Genomic DNA, 19,966 nt, shown 5'->3' with positions numbered 1-19,966 from the left:
GAGTAAGGTCTGGCTTCACCACAGACGCATTGTGGGATAAGACAAAAAAAAATTCTTTGGGTTGTTTGCATTTCTCTAAACCAATCACAATGGTCTTGGGCGGCGCTACGCTGCTGAAGTTATTAATACTTTGGTGATCAGTTTGACGTGTTTAGAGTTTCAGTTTGGGACTCGGTTCAGAATAAGTTTGGTTAGAAAATGCTTCATGTTGTTACACTTTTAATTTCTTTGAAGGAAGTTTTAACAGTACTTTTAATACTGAAATTGATTTACATCTGTAAAAGTATGTAGGATGCTTACATGAAAGAAATATGTTGAATTCATGTGAAAAGCAACAGTTTTTTCTGTCTTTAGACCTTTATTGTTATTAAGTTTATACACAGATATTGTTATGTTTCTTTTCTTTTCTGTATGTGTCACCAAATGTTTTTATATTGTCTGATTTAATGTTGTTTTGGACCCCAGGAAGACCTTATATCCTTAGATCCTTATAATAAATTCAAATACAAATACAAATTGAATTTAACGACAATCACTACCAGCACGGTCTCACGGCAGTTTGTGAAATGGTCACGTTATTTTTAATTTATTGATTCATCTACACGGAAATGTTTATCTCATTTTTTTCATGGTGGTCAGCATGTAAGGGGAAGCATCTATACGGAGGTTGGGTTTAGGAAAAGAACAATGGGGAAAGGAAACGTCACACGCGGGACATAATCCCCGGTCTCTTGCGTATGGGTGAAAGTCCTGTGTTGTTTGACCCATCCACCACCCCAACCTACTTCCCTGCATGGATTTTCGGCATTTCATACTACTCTCTACCGTAGTCGTGCTGTGATCATGAAAGATGCTTCCCATTGAAATATATTAGTTTAAAAAACGTGCTTACCACCACAAAAAAAATTAGATAAACGTGTTCTTGTACACAAATAAATAGATTAAATAACGTGACTGAACTGCCGTGAGACTGGGTTGTCACTACAGACATTAAAACCTGATCAAAGTCGACATAGTTTGCACACAACAAGATCTACCCTGAGTAGATAATTTAATCATTTCTAAGAAGAAGATTTCTGTCATTAAAGACACAATCTTTGAGCCAAAGTGAAGCCTCGTCCACTATCAACATTTAAACCACAGGACTGGAAGTTGTCTCTTCCTACAGAGAACACAGAGACACTGAGGAACCATACCCAAACCCAAACCCAGGATAAAGAGGTTGAGTGAATGTGGTGTTGAAGGTGTGGAGGAGGATCAGTGAGTCAGAGGAGACTCTGTAGAAGGACAGAATGCCAGCAGGACAGTCCACATACACTGCTACTCTACCAGAGACAGAGGAGGAGGAGAAGACAGGGAGGACTGTTGGAACGTTATTGTGTCCAACACAGTAACAATCACCAACGCACATCAGAATCCAGGACTGATTAGTACATCCAAGCAAACAGTAATCACTGAGTCCTTTCCTCCCGATTCCTTTGTAACTCACTGCTACACGAACATCTCCGCTCCTCTCGACCTCCCAGTAACAGCGACTAGTCAGACCATCTCTACACAGCAGCTCAAACCAGCAGTCAAACCTCTCTGGATGATCAGGATATGACTGATCCTCTCTCACTACTGTCATCGTCTTGTTGTTGTCAGACAGTTTGATTTGTCTGTTCACTGTGTTTGTGTCCACTGTGAGTTCACAGAAGTCTGATGGAGAGAAGAAGATGCAACATAGCAGCAGTTTATTATCAATAACGTATAGTATGTTATTGATATTCTTGTGGCTAACGTTACCATTGCCAGCTTACATGCCAGTAACATGATTCCCACTGTTACAAACTAACATGCAGCTATAATGTGTAATGTAGTGTTGAGATAAGCTGCTCTTAGTAAATTATTTTATAGAAAATGCAACATGTTTATTATGAATCTACAGATAAACTTGACAAATGAAAGAAAAGCTATATGTTAAGTTAACTTTTATATAAAGGCGAGAAATCACAACCCTGCCAGAATTCTTACCACGGTTCTGTTCAGCTGCCGTAGCTGAAAAATGGTGACTGTGACCTTGGTACAGATAAATGTGAGATTGCTGCCTTTTTAGTGGTTGTTGCAGTAATATTTAGCCAAGAAAGGGGGTGCAGAGCTCCACATGGTCATGGTATTTTTAGCGGTTGTTACGTTTAGCTGACAAAAGCTGACTTTTCAACTGGGTACAGAGCTCTGCGAGAGCAAGGGCTTTTATGAACTTTAACATAGCCAGCATCAAGCTACACTGCTGCACTGTGGAATAATGTCTGGCAATGCGAAACTAGAATCTAGATAGCATTGACATGACATTGTGGGATGTTAGGTTTAACGTTCTCAACCTAGCAACCCTCGTAAAGTTCAAGTCTGCGGAGGAGGGGCCAGCGGAGATGACTATCTCCAGTATTTTATATTTGGTCTAATGTAACCTTTTTAAACACTAGCTGTCAGTATTACATATAGCACCTGCAATAAGGACTCATGTTGTCAGTAATGTTCCAATGGATAATATAATAACAGCTTTGTGTATGAAGTGAAACTTAAAGTGTGCCGTTTTGGCTTCATAATTCAAATTGAATCCACACTTACACTTCCTCACACCAGGTCGTAACCTCTGCTCTCCACAATGGTCCACCCTGGATGAGAAAAACACAATTAGAATGATTTTCTATCCATTATGAGTCCTAAGTGGGCAGTGCTTGGTTTTGGCTCAATTATGCAGAGTGTGAGCTCTTGTTGTCTGTCCATACCTGAGAGTTTTCAGTCTCCAGTTCGGATCCTCCAGTCCAGCAGACAGCAGCTTCACTCCGGACTCTCCTGGATGATTGTAGCTCAGATTCAGCTCTCTCAGATGGGAGGGGTTGGAGCTCAGAGCTGAGACCAGAGAAGTACAGCCTTCCTCTGAGATCAAACAGCCTGACAGACTGGAATTTGGAAAACAACATAAAGTGTTTTAGAAAAACATTTTTTTTAGAAAGAAAATCACACAGATCTCGACCATCTTCTCTAACATTAACATAAAGCAGGATGTACAGGATTTTAAAGTATAACTGTTTAACAACAGATGAATACTGACCTGAGAGTTTCCAGTGTACAGTGTGGACTCTGAAGTCCATCAGAAAGCAGCTTCACTCCTGAATCCTGCAGGTCATTGTTACTCAGGTCCAGCTCTCTCAGACTAGAGGGCTCGGAGCTGAGAACTGACGACATAGCTTCACAGCTTCTCTCTGAGAGGTTACAGTCAGTCATTCTGATAAAAAATGGACAGAGTAAACAATATCCTTTTTAGGTGTCCAATTCCACACAGCTCCCAGGACCAGCCTATTGTAATTGTATTTCATATTATTTTTCCGTTGATGAAAGGGTCGCTGAAGCCTAAACTGTGCATGGTGGTGACATTTTCAGGACTGGTCGATAACCCTGACGGGGACCTCAGGAACTAAAATTTGACACACTTCTGCCACTATGTGTATGAAACAACAAAACCAATATGACACTTCATTCACAACAAACAGTTGTATCCTGACCTGAGAGTTTCCAGTGTACATTGTGGACTCTGAAGTCCTACAGACAGAAACTTCACTCCTGAATCCTGCAGGTTGTTGTAACTCAGGTCCAGCTCTCTCAGATTAGACTCGGAGCTGAGAACTGAGGACAGATCTTCACAGTTTCTCTCTGACAGCTTACAATGACTCAGCCTGATAAGAAATGTACACATTTAACAACATTGTTCTTAATTTTAAATGCAATTGAAAGCCATGTTTTCAATTATGCAATATTTTCTAGTTTCTGTGCCTATTGATTAGTAGTTGATTGATACTTTATGTTTGTCAGTCAGCCTTAACAGAGATGTGAATAATAGAAACCACCACATCAGATTAACAAATAATGTTAAAAAGTACAATTTCTGGTAAATGTAAAAATATTTTACATTTCTAATGTTATTAAACTCTACAAAAAGCACTGTGACAATTGTACAATTAGCTTAATACTGACCTGAGAGTCTCTAGTGTACAGTGTGGACTCTGAAGTCCAGCAGACAGCCGCTGCACTTGAATATCCCACAGGTTGGTTTTACTCAGGTCCAGCTGTCTCAGACTAGAGGACTTGGAGATGAAAACTGAGGACAGAGCTTCATAGCTTCTCTCTGACAGAAAACAGCCATTCAGTCTGGGAAGGATAAACAATAAATAGAATTTTTTTTATTATTATTTGTCATGTATAACATTTAGCATATTTTAATTGTTTCAGATATATACATACAGAGCTTTGTTAGAAGCTTTGACCACTGGCAGCAGCCTCAGAAGAGCCTCCTCTGAAGCGCCATATTTATTCAGATCAAACACATCCAGATCTTTTTCTGATGACAGTAAAATGAAGACCAGAGCTGACCACTGAGCAGGAGAAAAATAACTTTTGGAGAGAGTTCCGTATCTCAGGGACTTTTGGATTTCCTCCACTAGAGAACGATCATTCAGTTCATTCAGACAGTGGAACAGATTGATGGTTCTCTCTGGAGACAGATTCTCGCTGATCTTCTTCTTGATGTATTGGACTGTTCTCCGATTGGTCTTAGAATTACTTCCTGTCTGAGTCAGCAGGCCTTGTAGGAGATTCTGATTGGTCTGCAGTGAAAGACCTAGGAGGAAGCGGAGGAACAAGTCCAGGTGTCCATTTGGACTCTGTAAGGCCTTGTCCACAGCACTCTGGTAGAGATGTTTTAGTTTTGGTCTGTCTCTGAAGACTTTAGGCAGCCGGGAGGCTGTTTCTTCTTCTGACAGAAGATTGACACCAGAGTTTATGAATGTCAGACGTACATGAAGAGCAGCCAGAAACTCCTGAACACTCAGATGGATGAAGCAGAAAACCTTGTCCTGGTACAGTCCTCTCTCCTCTTTAAAGATCTGTGTGAACACTCCTGAGTACACTGAGGCTGCTGTGATATCGATGCCACACTCTGTCAGGTCTGATTCATAGAAGATCAGGTTGCCTTTCTGCAGCTGCTCAAAAGCCAGTTTTCCCAGAGACTTGATCATATTCCTACTCTCTGGACTCCAGTGTGGATCTGTCTCAGCTCCTCCATCATACTTGACTTTCTTCACTTTGGTCTGAACGACCAGGAAGTGGATGTACATCTCAGTCAGGGTCTTGGGCAGCTCTCCTCCCTCTCTGGTCTTCGACACGTCCTCCAGAACTGTAGCAGTGATCCAGCAGAAGACTGGGATGTGACACATGATGTGTAGGCTTCGTGAGGTCTTGATGTGGGAGATTATACTGTTAGCCTGCTCCTCATCTCTGAATCTCTTCCGGAAGTACTCCTCTTTCTGTAGGTTGGTGAACCCTCTGACCTCTGTCACCATGTCAACACACCCAGGAGGGATCTGATTGGCTGCTGCAGGTCGTGTGGTTATCCAGAGGCGAGCAGAGGGAAGCAGATTCCCCCTGATGAGGTTTATCAGCAGCACATCCACTGAAGTGGACTCTGTAACATCAGTCAGGATCTCAGTGTTGTGGAAATCCAGAGGAAGTCGACACTCATCCAGACCGTCAAAGATGAACACAACCGGGAACTCTTCAAACCTGCAGATTCCTGCTTCTTTGGTTTCACTAAAGAAGCGATGAACAAGTTCCACCAAGCTGTATTTTTTCCCTTTCAGCACATTCAGCTCTCTGAAGGTGAATGGAAATGTGAACTGGATGTCCTGGTTGGCTTTGCCTTCAGCCCAGTCCAGAGTGAACTTCTGTGTTAAGACTGTTTTCCCGATGCCAGCCACTCCCTTTGTCATCACTGTTCTGATTGGTTCATCTCTTCCAGGTGGGGTTTTAAAGATGTCTTCATGTCTGATTGTTGTTTCTGGTCTGTCTGGTTTCCTGGATGCTGTTTCAATCTGTCTGACCTCATGTTCATCATTGACCTCTGCAGTCCCTCCCTTTGTGATGTAGATCTTTGTGAACATCTGATTCAGAAGGGTTGGGTTTCCTGCTTTAGCAATCCCCTCAAACACACACTGGAACTTCTTTTGCTGGTTACATTTAAGTTTTTGTCGGCTTACTGCAGCATTAGTTCCTGAATGAACAAACATATAAAACTAGTGAGTTGATGTTACAAACAATCTGATAAATGTAGACTTTTGAGACATCAAGATGGTATTCATTTTCCTCTTCCAAGAAATGTCTTCAGCACATCAGAACAGTTTTTGACTTTTTTCAGCCCAGAAGAATTCATAGATCTGATACAAATGTGTGCATTATATTAACAGCAGTAAACTCCTCCAATGTTGCTTCCATTTCCTCATTTCAGCGAACCAGAGCTTGGCTCCTCAATCAAAACCGTATTAATCACCAAACCTGTTGCCAAAATACCCCAAATGTCAGCAGCCGCCAACATCAACCCCATCATTTTTCCACTAATTGCCTAGCCATAAATAACAATACATAATCATAATTATAATAATAATAACCTGCGAGCAGGCAGCCCCACAAATTCCCATGAACATGCTTCAGAGATAACTGTCCAAAAAACAATTGACACCAACCTCATCGCCACAACCACACAAAAAGGGGAAAATAACAAAGAAATAGAACTGGCACAACCCGGGGTGGCAATCAGCACGTAATTAAAATGCACCTACCAAACATTTTGTTGATGAAATGTATTCATCAACGAAGACTATCCAGAAGCAGTTCGCCAAAAACGCAAGGAGCTTTTACCAGAGCTGAAAGCCGCACGCGCGTGCGGAGATGTCGCATTTCTGCGGTACGATGAACTAATTGTCCATCCAGCCTTCCAATGAAAAGACAAAGATAAGCCCACAGATGGACCCAGCAGTTTATAAAGGTAGTCCATATGTACCCACTGATTATAGTTGCCTGTTACACAAAATCATCTGAACATGTCTTTTCACAAACTACCTAAAGGCTTAGTATTTGCACATATTAACATCTGCAGCCTTAAGGCCATTTTACAGTCGCCGTAGCCGAGCTGGTGCGTGCCAATGTGACGTAAAAATGACGTAGATCTCGCTGGCATGCCAGGATTTTGCTGATAAGCCTGCAGGTATTGACCACCTAGACTGTAAATTGTTGAAAATACTGTATTTTGGTTTTAAACAATCAGCTATTTTGTGGTTAAGAAGTTACCTGTCCTGTAGATCACAGAGAGTATATATTTTTTCAAACAGCAATGCATTAGACTGTGGTGTTCCACAGGGGAGTTACCTTGGGCCTCTTCTTTTTGCAATGTTTACCAATGATCTGCCACAATTGGGCAAACAAGTTTGACAATGTATGCTGATGACTCTACCCTCCATTATGCCGGATCCACATGCTCTGAGCTTAATCAATAAAGTTAAGCTTCTAGGACTACGGCTTAATAGTGCATTGTCGTGGTCCGATCACATTGACTATATGGTTTTTAAGATGGGCAGAGCAGTTGTCACCACAGGTTACACTAACGATCCACCTGCAGAGTCAGCAAAGAGACAGTTGAATCATATAGCCAACACAGGACACAGGAGGGGTCATCACATCAGTTAAAATCCTCTTACTGCTCTGCAGACGGTCAGCCAGCTCCTCCTGCTTCATTTTTCTCAGGAACTGCAGTGTGATCTTAAGAAATGCCTCTCTGCTGCTCCTCTGCTCTTCATCCTCATCCTCACTCTGACTTTGTGAGCATTCTGGGTAATCTGGACTTAGAACTTTCTGGAATGTCTTCAGCTCATTTTTCACAAAAGTGACAATGTTTTCCTCCAGCAGCTGGGACAGAATAAAATAGGACTCAAGATCAGATCATATGCTTGCATAGGGCAGCATGGAGACTGGATCAGATTGGTCATTTGTATGAACCAGGCTTGTTGTATTTGTTCATTTACTCACCATAAATATGGAGTCATGCTGGGTCTGATGCTGCCGAGCTGACTGACCAATGAGAACCTCTGGTCTCTGCTGCTGCACTCTGTTGAGCAAATATGATGATTTTGAACATATAAAGACACAGTGTTACATGAGCTGTGTTATAGTGGAACCTGGAAGAAACAATGCTCCTTTTACATACACAGGACGTACACTTTGAAAAATACTTTCATGGTTGTTTTATACTTTCTTGGTAAAATAATGTTTACAAGTATTATATTTGTACAAAAATACTTTACTTGCTAAAACAATTTTCTTGTATTTTGGTATTAAACGTTCTGAAGTGGACACTTTCCATGGACATACAACTGTGTGCATGGTGGACTGGTATCTGCGGTTGGATCCTGCAAGAAAAACTAACACTTATAAATATCCAGGAGATAAAACATTGCTGATAACTTCCCGTTAAGACCCGTCACGCTTAAGGGACACCCAGCTGGGTTCAGGTCCAGCTTCAGGTCCAAGAGAGTCTGGTCTCTCATGTTGGATCCTGACAGGATCACAAGCAATGATAAATGAATAGGTACACTGACCTTCTGCTAAACACTATGTTAAATTCTTACCTTTGGTGATCAGAATGCTTTCCATCTTTGAAGTCAATAGGTCGATCCATAGACCGGTCACTCTTAAGGGACATACAGCTGGGTTCAGGTCCAGGAGAGACTGGTCTCTCATGTTGGATCCTGCAAGAATCACAAACATTGATAACTGAACAGGTACACTGGAATTCTGCTGAAAATTATGTTGAGTTTTAAATGTTTTAATGCGGAACAACAAAAATAACTTCCAATTAAAATTCTTACCTTTGGCGATCAGAATGCTTTCCATCTTTGAAGTCAATAGGTCGATCCATAGACCAGTCACTCTTAAGGGACACACAGCTGGGTTCAGGTCCAGCTTCAGGTCCAAGAGAGCTGGGTCTGTCATGTTGGATCCTGACAGGATCACAAGCAATGATAAATGAATAGGTACACTGACCTTCTGCTAAACACTGTGTTAAATTCTTACCTTTGCGATCAGAATGCTTTCCATCTTTGAAGTCAATAGGTCGATCCATAGACCAGTCACTCTTAAGGGACACACAGCTGGGTTCAGGTCCAGGAGAGACTGGTCTCTCATGTTGGATCCTGCAAGAAACACAAACACTTATGAATATGCAGGAGATAAAACACTGCTGATAACTTCCAGTTTTAAAATCTCACCTTTGTTGATCAGAATGCTTTCCATCTTTGAAGTCAATAGGTCGATCCATAGACCAGTCACTCTTAAGGGACACACAGCTGGGTTCAGGTCCAGGAGAGACTGGTCTCTCATGTTGGATCCTGACAGAATCACAAACATTGATAACTGAACAGGTACACTGGAATTCTGCTGAAAATTATGTTGAGTTTTAAATGTTTTAATGCGGAACAACAAAAATAACTTCCAATTAAAATTCTTACCTTTGGCGATCAGAATGCTTTCCATCTTTGAAGTCAATAGGTCGATCCATAGACCAGTCACTCTTAAGGGACACACAGCTAGCTTCAGGTCCAGCTTCAGGTCCAAGAGAGCTGGGTCTGTCATGTTGGATCCTGACAGGATCACAAGCAATGATAAATGAATAGGTACACTGACCTTCTGCTAAACACTGTGTTAAATTCTTACCTTTGGCGATCAGAATGCTTTCCATCTTTGAAGTCAATAGGTCGATCCATAGACCAGTCACTCTTAAGGGACACACAGCTGGGTTCAGGTCCAGGAGAGACTGGTCTCTCATGTTGGATCCTGCAAGAAACACAAACACTTATGAATATGCAGGAGATAAAACACTGCTGATAACTTCCAGTTTTAAAATCTCACCTTTGTTGATCAGAATGCTTTCCATCTTTGAAGTCAATAGGTCGATCCATAGACCAGTCACTCTTAAGGGACACACAGCTGGGTTCAGGTCCAGGAGAGACTGGTCTCTCATGTTGGATCCTGCAAGAAACACAAACATTGATAACTGAACAGGTACACTGGAATTCTGCTGAAAATTATGTTGAGTTTTAAATGTTTTAATGCGGAACAACAAAAATAACTTCCAATTAAAATTCTTACCTTTGGCGATCAGAATGCTTTCCATCTTTGAAGTCAATAGGTCGATCCATAGACCAGTCACTCTTAAGGGACACACAGCTAGCTTCAGGTCCAGCTTCAGGTCCAAGAGAGCTGGGTCTGTCATGTTGGATCCTGACAGGATCACAAGCAATGATAAATGAATAGGTACACTGACCTTCTGCTAAACACTGTGTTAAATTCTTACCTTTGGCGATCAGAATGCTTTCCATCTTTGAAGTCAATAGGTCGATCCATAGACCAGTCACTCTTAAGGGACACACAGCTGGGTTCAGGTCCAGGAGAGACTGGTCTCTCATGTTGGATCCTGCAAGAAACACAAACACTTATGAATATGCAGGAGATAAAACACTGCTGATAACTTCCAGTTTTAAAATCTCACCTTTGTTGATCAGAATGCTTTCCATCTTTGAAGTCAATAGGTCGATCCATAGACCAGTCACTCTTAAGGGACACACAGCTGGGTTCAGGTCCAGGAGAGACTGGTCTCTCATGTTGGATCCTGACAGAATCACAAACATTGATAACTGAACAGGTACACTGGAATTCTGCTGAAAATTATGTTGAGTTTTAAATGTTTTAATGCGGAACAACAAAAATAACTTCCAATTAAAATTCTTACCTTTGGCGATCAGAATGCTTTCCATCTTTGAAGTCAATAGGTCGATCCATAGACCAGTCACTCTTAAGGGACACACAGCTGGGTTCAGGTCCAGGAGAGACTGGTCTCTCATGTTGGATTCTGGTAGAAATGAAAACAACAGTTAAACCAATATTCTGCTGAAAGTTATGTTGACTTCTGAAAGTTTTTAAACTGGTAGCAAAATTTGAGAAAACAAATCTTACTTCTGATCATCAGACTGGTGTCCATCTTTCAACTCAAGTGGTCCATAGATCATAACAACAATAGACCAGTCACCTTTGGAGGACACACAGCTGGGTCCAGGTCCAGGAGAGTCAGGTGTGTGCTGCTGCTGCTGCTGCTCTGGGCTTCAACACAACACAAACAGAGCTTTGAGTGTGAACAATGATGGTGGAGTGATCTGAGTCGTCAACACATTCACACTCCCAGCGCGTCAAAAATTATGCTTGGTAAGGTGCCTTTGCCATTTGTTACTGACGCAAAAGGTCTCTGTAAATGTCTAACCTTTGGCGTCAATGTTGACATGCTTGGTCGGGACTCTTGTCGTCACTTTTTGACGCTCTGGATTGGGACGTACGTTTAACTGACATACGGCACAAGAATGGGTAAGAAAAGATCTTGGGTGTGGTTAGAAAATGTACGTTTCAGTAATGCACGGGACAAGAATGGGACATGGACCCCGGTCTCTTTGGTGAAAATCCTGTGTTTTTTGACTCATCCATCACCCAAGGCAACCTCGTTACGTGGATTTTCGGTCTTTAATACTACTCGCTACCGTTGTTGCTCTAAAATACTATGGGCCCTATCTTGCACACTAGCAAGTGTTTTGCTAGTCAATTTCCCATCCAGCGCCCACATCATTTAAATAGCAAATGCACCTGCCCCCATCTGTGGCCCATGTGCGTGCTGGTCTTACAGGGAGGTGTATTCAGGTGCATTCTGGGCGTGCTAGTCTTACAGGGAGGTGTGTTCAGGTGCAGTATTGCTATCTTGAGGCAGCGGGAAGAAATCGCACCATTGACCAACAAAAACCTGGTCTAAAGTCAATAACACAGCATTTTATTGTTATTTTAACAGCAAATTAGCAAAATGCTCCTAGGCTCGTGCACAGTGCATGCACACTATGCTTGTTACACACACACAGGGATGCGCAGCAGTACACACACATGCAGAAGATTAAAAATAAATATATTACGGTGTAAATCCTCCAACTTAATAGCAATGCTCCAAGGTCCAAACGTGCCTGGCTTTTAAAGGGAATGGGAGATAACACTCTGATTGGTTTATTGCATGATACGTCCAAAACACACCTATGAATTAATGAAGACACTAAGTACAACCCTTTTGAACCATGTGCCCGGCGCACTGATCCTTTTGTCACCGTAAAACTAGCAAAAGTGGATTTGGACACGCCCTAAACACACCTGCACCAGACGCTTCACTCAGAGCGTTAAAATAGGGCCCGTAGTAATCTAACAGCATGTTGGTCAAACTGCTGCACTGCCTGGTGCATCCCGAAAAGATGCTAAAGGGCGATTTTTGCGTTGGTATCTGACACTGACAACCACTAAGCGTCAGTATTTTACGAGTTGCGTGTGAGAACGGGTTAAAGTCGTGGACAATAAGAGATCCTCATGTTCCCCACACAGAGTGGTTTTACAAAAGTGAATTTGTTACATGAAACACAGCAATTAAGTTAATTAGGTTAAAACTACATGAGTAAGAATGTTGACACCAGCAATTAATCATAACACAGTAAAGCTATTGGCAATGTGATTATGACACTGTCAGCTGTGTTCTAAATGACTTTATTTTCCAGGAAAAAGTAGTTCAAATAACTTATAATTTATGAAATGCACTGATTCCCTTTCCACAACCGTATTGTTTGTTCTTTTTAACTTATTGTCAGATTTTTGTTTCACCGTGTCTTGTCTGTCATCGCCTGTCTTGCTGTTTTATTGTTTTTATCTAATGTATGGTGACCTTGTGTGTTTTGAAAGGCGCCTCCAAATAAAATGTATTGTCCATATGTATTATTATTATTAAATTAAATCTCTCCGTTAGTTCTTGATTTTTGGGACACTGTTTGTCAAAGAGGTGTTGCTGTTAAATGTCATTTTTCAAAGCTGTAAGCAGCACAAAAGTAAACTTAATTCTTAATTCACTCTCAATGTAATGAAATCTCAGAGGAACTGTAATGAATAACTAAAACAACCACACAGAATTTTTCCTAAGTAGAGTTGGATATTAAAGGTGCTGTAGGTAGGATTGTAAAGATCCAGGACTTAGCCAAAAAATGTGAACATCAACAACTTCAGTCCCTCCCCCCTGTCCGCTAAATCCTAAAATGGACTCCTAAGCCCCTCCCCCCACAAGGGAGAATGAATGCATGTGCATGAGCAGTGATTGACAGTTAGACACCCCCCCTGGCCCTGATTGGTGCATCTGAACAGTTAGACACGCCCCCCTGGCCCTGATTGACTGGTGGATGTTGCAAATCACACTCCAGGCTCTAGGTGGCGCCAGAGGAGCCAGATTTCTTTTTTTAATTACCTGCTTCATGTAGTTCTACTGGAACATAGGGTGAGTTTCAGCAAATATGACAGAAAGTTAGTTTTATAAGGCTTACCTACTGCACCTTTAACAGACACAAACAATTCTTACCTTTGAACTGTAGGCTGCTGTCCATCTTTGACTTCAGGAAGTTCAAACAACAACCCGAGATCTTTAATGAAATTACAGCAGGGTATTGGGACTCCCTCCTCTCTGCCCTCACACTGATTCATAGTGGCGTCTACACCTTCATACAAACACAACAACATGCTCATTTATTACAACAAGCTCTACATTACAGGATAGATGTCAGACAGAAACCTTGTTAGATCAATGAAAAAGATTTCATAAACTCAAAATATGTCACAAAACCCCCAGATTCCCCCATAAATACAATATGTTGACTATTAAATAGACCTATATTTGTTAGATTGTTGTTTGGTTTAAATCATCAACTTTGAAATCAATACATCCATAATATATATATTTTATAAATCTGAAAGATGTACGTAATCACAAAGTTATTTTTCATTCCAAAGTGTTGTATAGCCCCCAAAATTTTATTTTTTATTACAATCAAAGCACTTTGTAAAGTACCCCTATTTACAATGTCAAGTTTGAAAAGAAACTGCAAAATGTTATTTAATCGTAAAAACCATTTTCTGCTATTACAATCCCGATAAATGTATTAATACACCCACAAATGTGTTATTCATAATAATCAGAAAATGCATTTGGGGATTTATGGGAGCTGAGAAAATCTGTATTCATTTTAATAAAGACACAAAGGATAATTCACATTTTCTATTCCTTTGTAAGAGTAAGTACATATACTCCAAAGTGCAGTAGAGTAAGTACATATACTCCAAAGTGCAGTAGAGTAAGTACATATACTTCAAAGTGCAGTAGAGTAAGTACATATACTCCAAAGTGCAGTAGAGTAAGTACATATGCTCCAAAGTGCAGTAGAGTAAGTACATATGCTCCAAAGTGCAGTAGAGTAAGTACATATGCTCCAAAGTGCAGTAGAGTAAGTACATATACTCCAAAGTGCAGTGAGAGTAAGTACATATACTCCAAAGTGCAGTAGTAAGTACATATGCTCCAAAGTGCAGTAGAGTAAGTACATATGCTCCAAAGTGCAGTAGAGTAAGTACATATGCTCCAAAGTGCAGTAGAGTAAGTACATATGCTCCAAAGTGCAGTAGAGTAAGTACATACGCTCCAACGTGCAGTAGAGTAAGTACATACGCTCCAACGTGCAGTAGAGTAAGTACATATGCTCCAAAGTGCAGTAGAGTAAGTACATATGCTCCAACGTGCAGTAGAGTAAGTACATATGCTTCAACGTGCAGTAGAGTAAGTACATATGCTCCAACGTGCAGTAGAGTAAGTACATATGCTCCAACGTGCAGTAGAGTAAGTACATACGTTCATTAGTGCAGTAGAGTAAGTACATATGCTCCAACGTGCAGTAGAGTAAGTACATATACTCCAACGTGCAGTAGAGTAAGTACATACGCTCCAAAGTGCAGTAGAGTAAGTACATATACTCCAAAGTGCAGTAGAGTAAGTACATATACTCCCCTGACGGCTGAGGTGCCCTAACCAACCACTAGTTTTCTTCTACCATATGTCACACTAGCCCTAGATTCAGCCATAAATACAGTATGTTTACTATTAAATAGGCCTATATTTGTAACGTAAAAGTAACGAGTAAAGTAAAAAGTTACTTTCCATAGGGGGTAACTTAGTAAAGTAACAGATTCCTATTTTAAGACGTAACGAGTAAACTACTTTTTAAAAGTAACTTCCCCAACACTGTCTGTGATTCACTCAATATCCTTTGATCTTAACTATTAATCAAAATATGTCATGTCTGCTCTTTTAACTTAAGCCGGCGCCCCTGAGGCGCCCAGGGGGCATCCTTACCAGATGCCCGAACCACCTCAACTGGCTCCTTTCGACGCGAAGGAGCAGCGGCTCTACTCCGAGCTCCTCACAGATAACTGAGCTTCTCACCCTATCTCTAAGGGAGACGCCAGCTACCCTCCTGAGGAAACCCATTTCGGCCGCTTGTACCCTGGATCTTGTTCTTTTGGTCATGACCCAGCCTTCATGACCATAGGTGAGGGTAGGAACAAAAACTGACCGGTAGATTGAGAGCTTTGCCTTCTGGCTCAGCTCTCTTTTCGTCACAACGGTGTGATAAATTGAATGTAATACCGCACCCGCTGTTCCGATTCTCCGACCAATCTCCCGCTCCATTGTCCCCTCACTCGCGAACAAGACCCCAAAGTACTTGAACTCCTTCACTTGGGGTTAGGACTCATTCCCTACCTGGAGAAGGCATTCCATCGGTTTCCTGCTGAGAACCATGGCCTCCGATTTAGAGGTGCTGATCCTCATCCCAGCCGCTTCACACTCGGCTGCGAACCGATCCAGTGAGTGCTGAAGGTCACAGGCCGATGATGCCATCAGGACCACATCATCTGCAAAAAGCAGCGATGAGATCCCCAGCCCACCGAACTGCAACCCCTCTCCACCCCGACTACGCCTCGATATCCTGTCCATAAATACTACAAACAGGATTGGTGACAAAGCGCAGCCCTGGCGGAGGCCAACTCTCACCTGAAACGAGTCCGACTTACTGCCGAGAACCCGGACACAGCTCTCGCTTTGGTCGTACAGAGATTGGATGGCCCTGAGAAGGGACCCCCTCACCCCGTACTCCCGCAGCACCTCCCACAGTATCTCCCGGGGGCACCCGGTCATACGCCTTCTCCAGATCCACAAAACACATGTAGACCGGTTGGGCATACTCCCAGGCTCCCTCCAGGATCCTTGCGAGAGTAAAGATCTGGTCCGTTGTTCCACGACCAGGACGGAATCCGCATTGTTCCTCTTCAACCTGAGGTTCGACTATCGACCGAACCCTCCTTTCCAGCACCTTGGAGTAGACTTTACCGGGGAGGCTGAGAAGTGTGATACCCCTGTAATTGGCACACACCCTCTGGTCCCCCCTTTTTTAAAAAGGGGAACCACCACCCCGGTCTGCCACTCCTTCGGCACCGTCCCAGACTTCCACGCAATGTTGAAGAGGCGTGTCAACCAAGACAACCCCTCCACACCCAGAGCCTTAAGCATTTCTGGACGGATCTCATCAATTCCCTGGGGCTTTGCCACTGTGGAGTTGTTTAACTACCTCAGCAACCTCCACCAGGGAAATTGACGACAATCCCCCCATCATCCTCCAGCTCTGCCTCTACCATAGAGGGCGTATTAGTCGGATTTAGGAGTTCCTCAAAGTGCTCCTTCCACCGCCCTATTACCTCCTCAGTTGAGGTCAACAGCGTCCCATCCTTACTGTACACAGCTTGGATGGTTCCCCGCTTCCCCCTCCTGAGGTGGCGAACGGTTTTCCAGAAGCACCTTGGTGCCGACCGAAAGTCCTTCTCCATGTCTTCTCCGAACTTCTCCCACACCCGCTGCTTTGCCTCTTTCACGGTAGAGGCTGCAGCCCTTCGGGCCCTTCGGTACATTGCAACTGCCTCCGGAGTCCTCTGGGATAACATATCCCGGAAAGACTCCTTCTTCAGTCGGACGGCTTCCCTGACCACCGGTGTCCACCACGGTGTTCGTGGGTTACCGCCCCTTGAGGCACCTAAGACCCTAAGACCACAGCTCCTCACCGCAGCTTCAGCAATGGAAACTTTGAACATTGTCCACTCGGGTTCAATGCCCCCAGCCTCCACAGGGATGCACGAAAAAGCTCCGCCGGAGGTGTGAGTTGAAAGTCTGTCGGACAGGGGCCTCCTCCAGACGTTCCCAATTTACCCGCACTACCCGTTTGGGCTTACCAGGTCTGTCCAGAGTCTTCCCCCACCCCCTTGACCCAACTCACCACCAGATGGTGATCGGTTGACAGCTCCGCCCCTCTCTTCACCCGAGTGTCCAAAACATACGGCCTCAGATCAGATGAAACGATTATAAAATCGATCATTGACCTTTGGCCTAGGGTGCTCTGGTACCAAGTACACTTATGAGCATCCCTATGTTCGAACATGGTGTTCGTTATAGACAATCCATGACTAGCACAGAAGTCCAACAACAAACAACCACTCTGGTTTAGATCAGGGAGGCGGTTCCTCCCAATCACGCCTCTCCATGTGTCTCCATCATTGCCCACGTGCGCGTTGAAGTCCCCCAGCAGAACTATGGAGTCCCCCGACTGGAGCCCCATGCAGGACTCCACTCAAGGTCTCCAAGAAGGCCGAATACTCCGAACTCTTGTTTGGTGCATATGTACAAACAACAGTCAGAGTTTTCCTCCCCACAACCCGCAGGTGTAGGGAGGCGACCCTCTCGTCCACCGGGTTAAACTCCAACGTAGCGGCGCTCAGCCGGGGGCTTGTGAGTATCCCCATACCCGCCCGGCGCCTCACACCCTGGGCAACTCCGGAGAAGAAAAGAGTCCAACCCCTATCCAGGAGTATGGTTCCAGAACCGAGACTGTGCGTAGAGGTAAGCCCCACCAGATCTAACCGGTAGCGCTCCACCTCCCGCACAAGTTCCGGCTCTTTCCCCCACAGAGAGGTGACATTCCACGTCCCCAGAGCCAGCCTCTGCTGCCCGGGTCTGGTCCGTCGAGGCCCCTGACCTTCACTGCCACCCATGTGGCAGCGCACCCGACCACAGCGGTTCCTCCCACAGGTGGTGGGCCCATGGGATGGAGAGATAGGTGCCACGTAGCTTTTTCAGGCTGTGCCCGACCGGGCTCCGTGGCAAACCCGGCCACCAGTCGCTCGCTGACGAGCCCTCCATCTGGGCCTGGCTCCAGACGGGGGCCCCGGGCTTCCTCCGGGCAGGGTCACTCCATCTCTACCTCGGTCACTCAAAGGGTTTTTGAACCATTCTTTGTCTGGCCCCTCACCTGAGACCACTTTGCCTTGGGAGACCCTACCAGGAGCACAAAGCTCCAGACAACACAGCCCTCAGGTTCATAGGGACACACAAACCTCTCCACCACGATAAGGTGATGGTCCCCGAAGAGGCAGTTTGATACAGTACATCCAAAATGTCAGTTCAATCCCCAAATTTAGAATTTGTACATCCATAATGTACAATATATTTTTAAAAGCCTAAGTTTGATATATCGGAAAATTACTTTAAAGCATCAAAGCATTTGGTTGATTTTTTCTTTTTTCTAAACTAAACTTAATAATAAAGAGCTGCTGCAACATGACGTCCTGATAAATGTGTTAATGCACCCTGACATTTATTTTGTAATTTGTAATAATTTTACATTTTATTACACCGTAAAACTCTGAACTCTTGTTACATTCTGAAGAACAAAATGCATTTTGGGATTTATGGGTGCAAATAGAAAATCAAGGTCTGTAAATTATGATAAATGTTGAACAGAGAGACACAGGATAGTTCATGTTTTCCATTCCTTTGGGGGTTCCCTTCCACCCTGGGCGGGCTCGGGTCCATCTAGAAAGGGGTTTGAAGCCTCTGGTACAGTAATTGTGCTAAAGCAGGGGTCTCCAACAAGCAGCTCTCGAGCTACCGGTAGCTCGCCAATAGGTTGACAAACTGAGACCCAAAATGACCACGATATTAAAAGTGAGGTAGCTAACTTTGTGGGCCTTAGAAGTGTTAAGTGGTAGTGTTTTCTAGGACCCTGATGGGAATATTTTCAGTAATGTAGCTAACTTTGTGGGCTAAAAGAAGAATGAAATAGGCATGGACCTTGACATGAAGTGAAGATTTTTCATAAGCTTTGGGTATTGCAATTTCATACGTGTACAAACAGTAGCTTCATTCAGCTTATGTGTGTTATGTAAATGAATGAAGGCGATGTGATGCAAGTAGCTCTTGGCCACTTTAGTTATTTTTAAAGTAGCCCTTAGATAAAGAAAGGTTGGATATCCCTGTGCTAAAGGGTCTTTAGTGAAACCAGGTCAGTCTCAGTGTTGGAAGATGGCTGTATTAGAGCACTGAACACTTCATCCTTGTACTAAACTAGTAGTAGTAGTAGAGTATTAAGAGTTAAAACAAGTAAAAACCTGAGCCTAGTTGAACCAAGCTGTCAGACCAGTTCAGGCTCCCCTGCATTTTTCACTGATGACGTGAACTCAGATTACAATCTGCTATGAACTGCTGTTGGTTGTACTTCAAAAAACTCAACCTAACATGTAAATGTCTAAAATCATTGTTCTTTAACTCAGTAAAATCCTACAGAATATTTTAAATAGATATTTTAAATCAGCCAATCAGCAGGCAGTAAGCATTCTACTGTCCTGTTAAACAGCGACAATGTGATGTGTGATCAATGTGATCAATGTGATCCTGATTATCAGATAATAACAGATTCCTCTGGTAGGATTCTCACCTGCTTAACTTAAAGAAGACGCCGCTCATTTCTTCTTTGTCAGTCCTGATGTTGGTGTGCGTCTGATCCGAGGACACTGGCACACCTTTACAACTTCAGGCAGTGTCTAAAAAACACATCAGTGACGTCAACACTTGTCCAACAGGTGGGAGATGTCAGCCAATCAGAAGTGTGTTTTTATTTCCTTCTTCGTCCCCCTTTACCTGTCTACAGTGATCGGCTATCAATGCTGTTGTTTCTCACCTGTGTTGCATGTTGGACATTTATTGTAAGATGTTGATCACTTTATCTGGTGGCTGAAACATTGTGCTTTCCTAATTTGTTCTCCACTGTGTTTGAGACAC

At 43.2% G+C, this 19,966-nt stretch overlaps 1 protein-coding gene across 3 annotated transcripts; it reads right to left on the bottom strand.

Annotated features, from left to right (window-relative positions):
* Positions 1-1,034: 1,034 nt before the first annotated feature.
* Positions 1,035-19,720, bottom strand: LOC144533487 (uncharacterized). Of its 3 annotated transcripts, XM_078274861.1 has the most exons (23): positions 19,623-19,720; positions 13,337-13,472; positions 10,876-11,019; positions 10,652-10,771; positions 10,412-10,531; positions 10,217-10,336; positions 10,012-10,143; positions 9,772-9,891; positions 9,577-9,696; positions 9,372-9,503; positions 9,132-9,251; positions 8,733-8,864; positions 8,493-8,612; positions 8,169-8,273; positions 7,894-7,972; positions 7,566-7,773; positions 4,282-6,085; positions 4,015-4,188; positions 3,546-3,716; positions 3,095-3,268; positions 2,769-2,942; positions 2,608-2,654; positions 1,035-1,698 (listed from the first exon to the last, which is right to left on the bottom strand). In XM_078274861.1, the coding sequence occupies exons 2-23, from the start codon at positions 13,456-13,458 to the stop codon at positions 1,163-1,165; spliced, it is 4,974 nt and encodes a 1,657-aa protein (XP_078130987.1). In that variant the 5' UTR covers positions 13,459-13,472; positions 19,623-19,720; the 3' UTR covers positions 1,035-1,162. The 3 variants fall into 3 exon arrangements, with proteins under 3 accessions (XP_078130987.1, XP_078130989.1, XP_078130988.1); XM_078274863.1 differs by lacking the exon at positions 8,169-8,273; XM_078274862.1 differs by lacking the exons at positions 1,035-1,698; positions 2,608-2,654; positions 2,769-2,942; positions 3,095-3,268 and having other exon boundaries at positions 3,565-3,666.
* Between the last annotated feature and the right edge of the window lie 246 nt (positions 19,721-19,966).

This window comes from Sander vitreus, chromosome 18 (genome assembly GCF_031162955.1).
Source record: "Sander vitreus isolate 19-12246 chromosome 18, sanVit1, whole genome shotgun sequence".
In the NCBI taxonomy this organism is placed as follows: Eukaryota; Metazoa; Chordata; class Actinopteri; order Perciformes; family Percidae; genus Sander; species Sander vitreus.
Note: the sequence above shows the minus strand (reverse complement) of the source record. Positions and strands in the feature narration are given on the sequence as shown.

Coding starts and splice junctions, on each gene's coding strand:
- LOC144533487 (XM_078274861.1), bottom strand. CDS start 13,458: ATGAATCAGTGTGAGGGCAGAGAGGAGGGAGTCCCAATACCCTGCTGT. Junction 10,144..10,216: donor AAGCATTCTGATCGCCAAAG/GTAAGAATTTAA, acceptor TGATCCTGTCAG/GATCCAACATGACAGACCCA. Junction 2,655..2,768: donor TGGAGACTGAAAACTCTCAG/GTATGGACAGAC, acceptor TTTCTCATCCAG/GGTGGACCATTGTGGAGAGC.